Source organism: Rutidosis leptorrhynchoides, chromosome 3 (assembly GCF_046630445.1).
Source record: "Rutidosis leptorrhynchoides isolate AG116_Rl617_1_P2 chromosome 3, CSIRO_AGI_Rlap_v1, whole genome shotgun sequence".
NCBI lineage: Eukaryota > Viridiplantae > Streptophyta > Magnoliopsida > Asterales > Asteraceae > Rutidosis > Rutidosis leptorrhynchoides.
In genome coordinates, this window is record NC_092335.1 from 615,584,639 (window position 1) to 615,597,069 (window position 12,431).

General features: G+C 27.9%; 1 protein-coding gene across 1 annotated transcript; it reads left to right on the top strand.

The window, feature by feature from the left end:
* The first annotated feature begins 6,700 nt into the window (after nt 1–6,700).
* On the top strand, nt 6,701–10,386 carry LOC139898921 (uncharacterized). Its single transcript, XM_071881725.1, has 2 exons — nt 6,701–7,603; nt 9,960–10,386. Exons 1-2 carry the CDS (start codon nt 6,789–6,791, stop codon nt 10,021–10,023), a joined length of 879 nt encoding a protein of 292 aa, XP_071737826.1. The 5' UTR covers nt 6,701–6,788; the 3' UTR covers nt 10,024–10,386.
* The last annotated feature ends 2,045 nt before the right edge of the window (nt 10,387–12,431 follow it).

Below are 12,431 nucleotides of genomic sequence, written 5' to 3' on the forward strand. Positions count from 1 at the left end.
TTTTCTTCATCTAATTGATCTCTCTCAAGTTCTATCTTCAAGTTCTAAGTGTTCTTCATAAATTCCAAAAGTTCTAGTTTCATAAAATCAAGAATACTTTCAAGTTTGCTAGCTCACTTCCAATCTTGTAAGGTGATCATCCAACCTCAAGAAATCTTTATTTCTTACAGTAGGTTATCATTCTAATACAAGATAATAATCATATTCAAACTTTGGTTCAATTTCTATAACTATAACAATCTTATTTCAAGTGATGATCTTACTTGAACTTGTTTTCGTGTCATGATTCTGCTTCAAGAACTTTGAGCCATCCAAGGATCCATTGAAGCTAGATCCATTTTTCTCTTTTCCAGTAGGTTTATCCAAGGAACTTAAGGTAGTAATGATGTTCATAACATCATTCAATTCATACATATAAAGCTATCTTATTCGAAGGTTTAAACTTGTAATCACTAGAACATAGTTTAGTTAATTCTAAACTTGTTCGCAAACAAAAATTAATCCTTCTAACTTGACTTTTAAAATCAACTAAACACATGTTCTATATCTATATGATATGCTAACTTAATGATTTAAAACCTGGAAACACGAAAAACACCGTAAAACCGGATTTACGCCGTCGTAGTAACACCGCGGGCTGTTTTGGGTTAGTTAATTAAAAACTATGATAAACTTTGATTTAAAAGTTGTTATTCTGAGAAAATTATTTTTATTATGAACATGAAACTATATCCAAAAATTATGGTTAAACTCAAAGTGGAAGTATGTTTTCTAAAATGGTCATCTAGACGTCGTTCTTTCGACTGAAATGACTACCTTTACAAAAACGACTTGTAACTTATTTTTCCGACTATAAACCTATACTTTTTCTGTTTAGATTCATAAAATAGAGTTCAATATGAAACCATAGCAATTTGATTCACTCAAAACGGATTTAAAATGAAGAAGTTATGGGTAAAACAAGATTGGATAATTTTTCTCATTTTAGCTACGTGAAAATTGGTAACAAATCTATTCCAACCATAACTTAATCAACTTGTATTGTATATTATGTAATCTTGAGATACCATAGACACGTATACAATGTTTCGACCTATCATGTCGACACATCTATATATATTTCGGAACAACCATAGACACTCTATATGTGAATGTTGGAGTTAGCTATACAGGGTTGAGGTTGATTCCAAAATATATTTAGTTTGAGTTGTGATCAATACTGAGATACGTATACACTGGGTCGTGGATTGATTCAAGATAATATTTATCGATTTATTTCTGTACATCTAACTGTGGACAACTAGTTGTAGGTTACTAACGAGGACAGCTGACTTAATAAACTTAAAACATCAAAATATATTAAAAGTGTTGTAAATATATTTTGAACATACTTTGATATATATGTATATATTGTTATAGGTTCGTGAATCAACCAGTGACCAAGTCTTACTTCCCGACGAAGTAAAAATCTGTGAAAGTGAGTTATAGTCCCACTTTTAAAATCTAATATTTTTGGGATGAGAATACATGCAGGTTTTATAAATGATTTACAAAATAGACACAAGTACGTGAAACTACATTCTATGGTTGAATTATCGAAATCGAATATGCCCCTTGTTATTAAGTCTGGTAATCTAAGAATTAGGGAACAGACACCCTAATTGACGCGAATCCTAAAGATAGATCTATTGGGCTTAACAAACCCCATCCAAAGTACCGGATGCTTTAGTACTTCGAAATTTATATCATATCCGAAGGGTGTCCCGGAATGATGGGGATATTCTTATATATGCATCTTGTTAATGTCGGTTACCAGGTGTTCACCATATGAATGATTTTTATCTCTATGTATGGGATGTGTATTGAAATATGAAATCTTGTGGTCTATTATTATGATTTGATATATATAGGTTAAACCTATAACTCACCAACATTTTTGTTGACGTTTTAAGCATGTTTATTCTCAGGTGATTATTAAGAGCTTCCGCTGTTGCATACTTAAATAAGGACGAGATTTGGAGTCCATGCTTGTATGATATTGTGTAAAAACTGCATTCAAGAAACTTATTTTGTTGTAACATATTTGTATTGTAAACCATTATGTAATGGTCGTGTGTAAACAGGATATTTTAGATTATCATTATTTGATAATCTACGTAAAGCTTTTTAAAACCTTTTTCTATGAAATAAAGGTTATGGTTTGTTTTAAAAATGAATGCAGTCTTTGAAAAACGTCTCATATAGAGGTCAAAACCTCGCAACGAAATCAATTAATATGGAACGTTTTTAATCAATAAGAACAGGACATTTCATATATATATATATATATATATATATATATATATATATATATATATATATATATATATATATATATATATATATATATATATATATATATATATATATATATATATATATATATATATATGTTTGATTGGTATTATATTAAAATACCTAATTTGTTATATATGAATATTTATATAAAAATGTTAATTTGTTTGATATATAATTATATGAAATATAATTGTAGTATATGAAATAAGTGTATTCAATGTACAAAATATTTATTTGTAAAAATAATAGTTTCGATAATAATGATTTACTAATAATTATAATAATAATGGTAATAATAGTAATTTTAATACAAATGATATCTTTACTAATAATTATAAAGTAAAGATGATAGTTTTAACAATAGCAAAAACGATAATTTTTGTAAAAATGATAATAACGATAATAATTTTAATAATAACAATACTAATAATGATAATCATCTTAATAATAAAAATGATAATATTAATAATAATAATAATAATACTTATGTTGATAATAATAATTATAATAGCAGTAGTTTTTAATGAAGATAATAATTTTGATAATAATACTTTAATATTAGTAATAATAATAATGATAATACTATTAATTAGATTAATGATAATAATAATAATAATAATAATAATAATAATAATAATAATAATAATAATAATAATAATAATAATTTTAAAAAGAATAACTACCTTAAATAAGCCCTCTTAAAAAGAAATGCTACGAACTGGGTTCGAACCCGAGACCTCTCGCTCATCCGAAAACACCCAAACCATTGCACTGCTGTTACTTTTTTGATTTATATCATAATTTATTTATATTTAAAACCGTTTCTGTTTTCCTCCTTCTTCTTCTTTAATTCAGTCGACCAGAGCCCAACAACAACCATAACATCGAGTTACCAGCTTGGTTTAGAACTTAAATTTGAATCAGAAATGATCGATTGTGAGTGGTCTTGATTGACAGACCAGATAAAAAAAATGAAATACAGCAGCAGCTGCAAACAGTCGCGAAGAACACAAAGAACTCCAAACTTGATTCGAGTTTTCAGACATTTTTAGATTAAAACTTCTACATGAATTATATAGTAATTCATTCCTAGAATATTTGTAAACCCTCAATTTCAACAGAAACCATATCTAGGATTTCAATTCGATCTTAGAACGTTCGTTTGACTTTTAAAAAAAAATAACTTTGACTCAAAAATTCGTGATTAATACAACGAATTGGAACTTCAAATTTTGGAGAAAGATCGTTTAGAGGATTTCTAACAACTCTACATTTAAGGTTTTTGAAAAGGGTTTCGAATTCAAGTTTTTGGAAATATGATCAAGAACAGAGGTTATCGACTAGTTTTTCTTGAATTTCAATTTTCGGTTAAATGAAGCTGTTTATATAAACATTATAGTCCACTGTGATGTGCTACTGAATTCTTTATTTAAACAAGATTAGAGACACAAACAAATTCACAACCAGTAGCAGAAATAAAATAATTAATCACGATCATATAAAAATAATCACGATTATATATATAAATAAAAAAACAGATAAAAAAATATAAAGAATAAAAAGCAAAAGCTCACGATTAATAAAAAAAATCAAACGGAATAGACAGATCACGAAAAAAATATAAAATTTAAAAGCTATTTACCTAATTTAGGTATATGTCTTTTTCTATTTATTTTTAATTATTATTATTAAATAAATACATTAATAACTATAATAATTAATAATAATAATTTTAATAACAATTATAATTATAATAATAATAATAATAATAATGATAATAGATAAAGATAAGAATAATATGATATTACTAATACTAATAATTCTTAAATAACAATACTAAACATAATGATATTAATATAAATTATGTTAATGATATTAATAATAATAATAATATTAATATAACAATTATATGTTAACTTTTAATTTAATTTAATATGTTAATATTACATATTATTAATTAGGTAATATTTATATATTATATAATAACATATATTGGGTATTTAATATTTTTACCTTTTATATATGTATTTTACAATATACAAATAATTTGTATAATAATAATTATGTATAGAATTCATATATATATATATATATATATATATATATATATATATATATATATATATATATATATATATATATATATATAAAATAACATATATTGGGTATTTAATATTTTTACCTTTTATATATGTATTTTACAATATACAAATAATTTGTATAATAATAATTATGTATAGAATTCATATATATATATATATATATATATATATATATATATATATATATATATATATATATATATATATATATATATATAGCTATTTTTAATTATCAAGTTTTGTTACGTAGATAAATATATTAATTATAAATTCAGAGTATAACATTTAACATTTTGTTAATGTTTTGCTAGTTATTATATATGTACACACACATATAATCATATTTTGCTGTTCGTGAATCGTCGGGAACAGAAGTTTAGTTTAAATTTAATCAGAAATTTTCCGAGTTATCACAGCAAACAACCATTATGATCTTTGAAATTGAAAGGAGTAATTTGAACCAATTAGAATTAGGGTTTATACGAAATTTGGGGCTAGGGTTTGTATGCTGTAAACTGTAATCGACGATTGAGCTGAATATAGGCATTTATAAGAATACAACTTAGTAATCGGACGAAAATACTCTCACATGCAGTGCACATGTGAGGGTTTAAGTATACAGACTAAACGGGTGTTACAGATTGGTACCACAATCGTTACTCAATAAAACCGCATGTACCATCGACGATAAAAAAATACTTTAGGTGCTATGGTGAAAAACTATACAAACCACAGGTACTACCGGCGTAATTTTTTCTTAATTTTATTCTCCATTAATGTTAGTATGCATACACGATTTATATGAAAATTCTTACAATTTAAATCTTCTTATAGTTTAATTTTTTATTTTCTTGTTTAAAATTTTGTCTTATGTTACATCTTTCTCCTGTATGAAGTACATAATCTATAGTAGTGTTGCAAATCTACTTATTCTTCCCAGATCTCGTTCTTGGAAGGTCGTCGAGACGAGATGTTCATTTCGCGAGATTTCTCGGTCAACGGGATCAAACTTGGTCAAAGCCATGATCTCTCGGATTTTCTCGAATTTTCTCTTAATTTCTCTTAATTTCTCGAATTTTTCACTAATTTTCCGAATTTTCTTGTATAATCTCGTAAAAATGTTTATAAATTTACACACACACACACACACACATATATATATATATACATATATTTAAAAAAAATAAAAAATCAACGTAAGTTAACGTCCGAGATCACCCGGAGACTCCGAGATATTCGCAAAAAAATGTTCCAAACGAAATATCTCCGAGATTCAAGTTCTCCAAACCTTGCTCTTTAGAATTAGCCAACCACATACCTAGTACCTATCTTAATCTTAATTAATTTAGTTCATAAATATAACTAGATTCATAACTTAAGCAAATATTACACGTTTAACATGATCTCTGACATTAAAGTATTGTCTCTGTTGCTCTTTCTGCGTATATGGGCCTAATTTTGTTGTTTTTTCTCCTTTTGGCAGATCTCTTTCTACTATTTTGTCCTTTGTTACTACTAATTACAAATCAACTTAATTACCTTGCACAATATATGGAGAAATTTCGTTACTTAATTACTTCATTCAATTTCTGAAATTTTATATTTCTAAGTTGAGACTAGCTTACGCTGGTGTGGATTCTAAAAATAATACATGGTGTGTATACAATGTGATCAAGTAATACTTAGTAACGTTTGAACTTGATACCTTTTACAATATTGGTACTTCACCAAATAATCCATCTATTTCTATTTTGTGATGATTTGAAAGATCAAATAACTAAAGTTAAACTAATCTATCTATCTATCCTGAGATGATAATAGATCAACGTACTTAAGTTAATATCATCAATATGAATTAACATTTGAACTTGCGCAACGCTAATTATGAAAATATGTAAAATAAGTTTCTGAAGGATAAACTTTGTGACTTCATCCCAATTCATTATTTACTGTACAAATAAACACAGGTTTAAAAGATTTCCATAGTCATAATTTGTTGTAATATTTATTTACTTCTCTAATTACTATTTTTAACTTGATGTTTAAAAAAAAAATCTACAATTACTCGTATTTTAAAATTACATGAAAATGACAACAACATAGTTAAATAGCCCAAATGTGAGACATACATTACGGAGGGATTATGAAATTAAGGAAAATAAAGGTGACCCTCACGCCCACCCCTACTCATCTAGAAACCTTGACTTTTTTACTCTTTAGATAATAGACCACAATTTAAAGTTCCCTGTTATTTAAAGTCACAAACACACCATTGCAACCATTCATTGACAATGCCACAACCACAACCACAACATAACACACACACACACACACACAAATTAACAAATCATGTTTGATCTCAACCCTCAATTCCCCAACAACCAAAAGCAAAAAACAAATTATAACTTCAACAATCATTCCAACTTTAGACACAGGTTTAACGGTGAAGGTAACGGTAACGTGCAATTTAGATTAGAAACGACGGAGGAGAACGAGTCTGGAGTTTGTTCTCCTCCGTTATGGCGGACTAATAATAGTTTTAGTCCGCCAGATAGTCCGGTGAGATACACCAATTCTCGGGCTCTTTCGCCAGCATCACGAGCGTTGGCGATAGCCCGAGGAAAAAAAGAGATGATGGAAATGGTGGAGAACATGCCGGAAACATCGTACGAGTTATCGTTAAAAGATATGGTGGATCCAAGACTAGAGTTTTTAGATAAGGAAACACAAAGTATGGAGGAAGGAGAAGAAAGATCAATTTTACATGGTCAAACGGAAAGTCAGCGGTGGAAGAAAAACAAAAAGGGTAGTGTGAAAAGACAAGAGAGTAATAAAATGGGTAGAGTTATAGTGAAAAATACAAGTATGAATAATAATAACAAAGGGCTTTTAATTAATATGTTTTTTCCATTTACTATTGGATCAAAGAGAAAAAGTAGTATTACCACTAGTACATCTTTTGGGAATAATAGTAACGTTAAATCGTCTCCAAAAACCGAATTATTGGAAAAATCCGTCGACGGTGATCGGAGCGTCTGGTGGTGGAAAAAGTTTACCGGTTCCGGTGATAGTGAGAGTTTAGGGATTACGAGTAGTAGTAGAAGTGGTAGTAGTGGTAGTAGCGGTAGCAGTGGTGGCGGCAGTTTACGGAGTAACAGCGGCAGGTACGTATATTGTTATTTCTATTTATATTTATATATGTATAATAATATAAAATATACGGAGTAAATCGGTAACGATTATTTGTGATTGATATATTTACATTGTTACATGCATTTTATTATTAGTAAATTTTGTTATGATTATGGTATGAGTTTGTGATGGTGGAACATAAATGTGAACGTTTTGAATAAGTAAAGTATTTTGGAATAAACCTACCAAAATGATTTTTTAGTCGATGTGTAAAACACTAAAATGGTACTCATAATGAATGCTTATACGCAAAGTTTTAGTTGTTACGATTCTATCATCGTCATCTTCTAGAAGATGAAATTTTGGGTATTTTAAAAATATTATTTATTATTATTATTATTATTATTATTATTATTATTATTATTATTATTATTAATAATAATAGTAAGTATTAAATATTTCAAATATTTTTAATTTAATATTAAAAACAAAATATAAGAACGTTGGATATTATATTGTGTGTCGGCTGATTTTTTAATTTTGATTGGAAGTTAGCTGATCACCTCAATGTACATATAGAATTTAGATAATTATATAAAAAATAATCTTCTCTTGTACCAAAATAAAAGTAGAAAAATAAATAAATTCAGAGTATAAAATAAGCAACAAATCTTATATTATAAATGTATTCTTCACAGTAATATATAGTATAATACTATTAGTATTAGTAATTAGTATTCGACAATATATAGTCAAAGTAAACTTTATGATAAACACGGCAGGCTGTTAACAAATGGAATTTAAATCATTTAATCTGTAATATGTCACCACTTGTCGACAAAACAATTAATTTGTAGAAGAAATAATTTGGCCGAATCACACGTGTGTATACGTGTATGATCCGGTCGACTGTCGACGTACAACTCTATCATGTCTTTTTGATATATATATATATATATATATATATATATATATATATATATATATATATATATATATATATATATATATAAAAGGTTATCTAAAATCGCTCAAAATATCATACTTTTATTAATGGAAAATTAGATTAGATTATACATATATACCACTCTCGAGTTTTTTATTTTATTTCTAGATAACTTGTATCTGAAAAAACTGTTTTGTAGTCTTCCTAATTTCGTATGTTGTTCGATACAAAGTATATGATATATGATATGGTTAAATACTTGGTCAAAAAATGTAAAAGAACATAAGTACTGTTGTAATTAATTAATAAAAACTAGTATGATTTAGTTTTAATTAAAATTAGGTAGTTAAGTTCTTTCAATTTCTACGAGTTTTTAGACAGATTTGATAAATATGAAATAACTTGCGAATTTAATCACGAATTTGAGCGTGCTACAAAATCGTCCCTTGAATTGGTAAAAAAAACCTACAACCCTTTGTGATTATCCCGTACTTGATGAGTGACTTATAAAAAGTAGCAAAATTATAATGACTAACTCTAAGAGTTATTTTTAGAAATAACTAGTTGTGGAGCCCTCGCTTCGCGCCGGGGGCTCCGTTTTGAATGCGAGTTAAAAAAAATCTTGATCTATTTTGTAAAAAAAAAAAAATTTCGACATAACATTGAAGGGTTGTTCCTTTTGTGAAAGTTGATTCTTTTAGCGTTCGGGTTTTATTTTTAAAAAAAAAAGTTAGTAAAGTGGGGGTTCGATTTGTATTTTAATAAAGTTAGTGGGTTAAGTTTGTGAAATTTGAAAAAACTTTACGTATAAAGTGGGGGTTCGATTTGTATTTTAATAAAAGTTAGGGGGTTAAGTTTGTGAAAATTGAATATTAGTAAAAAAAAAAAAAGTTACTAAAGTGGGGGTTCGATTTGTATTTTAATAAAAGTTAGGGGGTTAAGCTTGTGAAATTTGGGGAAAAATATACGTATAAAATGGGGGGTTCGATTTGTATTTTAATGAAAGTTAGGGGGTTAAGTTTACAAAAAGCGGAAAAATGAATAGTACTATTCATTTCCACTTTACCCGTACTATTCATTTCCATTTTGCCTGTTAGATATAGGTATATAATATATAATATAATTTATGAAAAAAGGTAATAAATATGATTAGTTAATGGTAGTTATCTCTAGAAGATGGGTGATTATTACAATTGTACAAGTCCTAATTTCTTAACAATTAACCTTAAGGTTGTTATTTGAAAAATCCTAAAAAATGATAAACGTGTTTAACTTTACAAATAAAGATGAAGGTTCATGTATAAATGAGTAAATAAGATTGAAAGCTTACATTCTTTCTGTTTTGTCTTTATTATGAAACTCATATTGACTTATTAAAGTTAAAATTTATGTGCCTTAGGAAGATGGACTATAATTTTAATTGTTTATTTAATACGATGCAGCAAAAAGAAGGATTGCGTTTATGGTTGTTGGCCCTTCATCCAATCTACGAAAAAAAGACCGTGAAGTTGAGATCGTGTTCGAGTTGTGAACAAAGATACTTTGTCGTTAAGACATGTTTTGGACAAATTCTGTGAGAGGTTGTTATAATTGTTGTAACTAAGATTGGCCTCTTGCAATAGGATATTATAATGGGAGGTGATAAATACACGGAACTTTTTTAATGATTACATCAAGCTTTATGCATCTTATTGCATAGTATATAATAATATAAATACTGCATAATTTTGTTGTATTCATTAAAAAATTCGTTTGGGACTTTGTTTTATGTAAACAAAAAGAGTAGTACGTCCTGAAGATATATGACTTTTATTCATTTGTTAGGTATGAGATTTGTAACTGATTGCTTTGTAATTTATTTATTTGTTTATAACTATTATACGGAGTATTAATTTTTTCAAAAAGCCAGAATATTTTATAAAACACGAAAATGCCAAGCTTTGAGCTCAGCCCAATACAACATGACAGGGCCAACATGTCGATCTAGGAGGCCACAACACAAGAACTAGTTGCAGAGTATGCAACTCACAGAGTAACAGAGCCAATATACACGAGCATTACAGTTTAATATAAACAGACACTATACGATTATTACACAAACGAACAAGAAACATAATATGAGCTTAAACAGCGTAGACAATGGGGTTGGAAAGCCATTGATTCCATTCGATCTTCAAGTTCTTCACACGCGAATAGATCCATTCAAACGACTTGAGTTGAATTTCCATTAAAACGGTAGGACTATTCCAACTTTTGTTTGAGAATATCTCAAAGTTTCGGTTCCTCCAAATTAAGTACTCTAATATCGTTAAAAATTATAACTCATACATGAGTATAATATATCTGCTTCTGCGTATATGAAAACGTAAATCTCAACTAAGGTCAAAATTACAATCATTGATAATCACACAAGTAATTCTGTTTAGAACTTAAAGAAAATCAACTCATTTGATGCATCTTCATCAAGTTTTTAATTATATTTAATCATACAGGGAAAAGAAAAAACTAGTTCAGAGTTATAGTTTTTGTTGCACACAGAGCTGGAAACTCACGTGAAACAATTTGTAAGAGTCATGATCAGGGATGGGCTATTAATTACCATTTCATCCGGTGAATAGTTATAAGATCCAATCCACTAGAATACAAATAATCCTCACCCATTTCACCCATCAAATAATCCAATCCACTTGATATATATATATATATATATATATATATATATATATATATATATATATATATATATATATATATATATATATATATATATTTGACAAAAAAACAAATACTCATATAGAAACGATGTCGTTTTCTAAATGAAACACCCTCAACGGGGGATGACTTGATATTAATTTAGATATCAACTTGAATGAAATTAAAAATAAATGGGTAACAATGAAGATACAACTCAATGATGAAACACTGAAACACATAGCTTATCAGGCTTATATTTGAGTGTAGAAACCCTACTCACATGGAGAGATATAGGATGTGTGCCTAGCTATACGACCTTCATCCCATTTCTCACCTTCACAATTGTCGTCGAACTCTCCTCGACATTCTTAGAGGTTATGTTATGGTTCGATCCTCATGAGCTGCAAAATATGTTTTTTGAAGTTATTCTCTCATTTCATGGACCTCGGAGGTTGCAGATGTCTTGCGTTCGAGCCTCACTCTAGGAGATTTTACCACACTCGATACTCATATGGATTCGATGTGGGGGTTTCCTCCTGAGAGGCAGTGTAACTGTAATGTTCGTCCCAGGAAAATGATTAGGTGAGTTCTGACATCGCGTTTGAACCATATCAATGACTCCTAAAAGCGGTTCATATATATATATATATATATATATATATATATATATATATATATATATATATATATATATATATATATATATATATATATATATATATATATATATATATATATATATATATAGGGAGAGAGAGAGAGAGATTAAATCAAAAGGGAAACACTTTTTTGAGGGGAAATAATTTTTTTCTTTTTTTTCGAATTTTTTTTTCATGTATCAAGATCACATGAAAATATGAACATTTAAAAAAAGACACTTTGTGATGAATGTTATTATTTTGACGGTAAAACGCTCGAAGAAAAAAATGAAAACATTCAATGCATTGAATGTTTTGATTCTGAGTTTTTTTAAGGGGTTAGAAATTAGGGGGTTAAAAATTAGGGTTTAGCTATTAGGGTTTAGGGTTTAGAAATTAGGGTTTTGATTGAATATTTTAACACGAACGGTTTAGAGTTTAGGGTTTAGGGGCTAAACCCAAAACACTAAACCCTAAACCCTAAACTCTAAATCGGGCTAAATTCGAAGAAAAACATTTCACACAAGATGAAAACAAAACGATGCAAATAAACTCAGAATCAAAACATTCAACGCATTGAAG

Coding starts and splice junctions, on each gene's coding strand:
- LOC139898921 (XM_071881725.1), top strand. CDS start 6,789: ATGTTTGATCTCAACCCTCAATTCCCCAACAACCAAAAGCAAAAAACA. Junction 7,604..9,959: donor TTACGGAGTAACAGCGGCAG/GTACGTATATTG, acceptor AATACGATGCAG/CAAAAAGAAGGATTGCGTTT.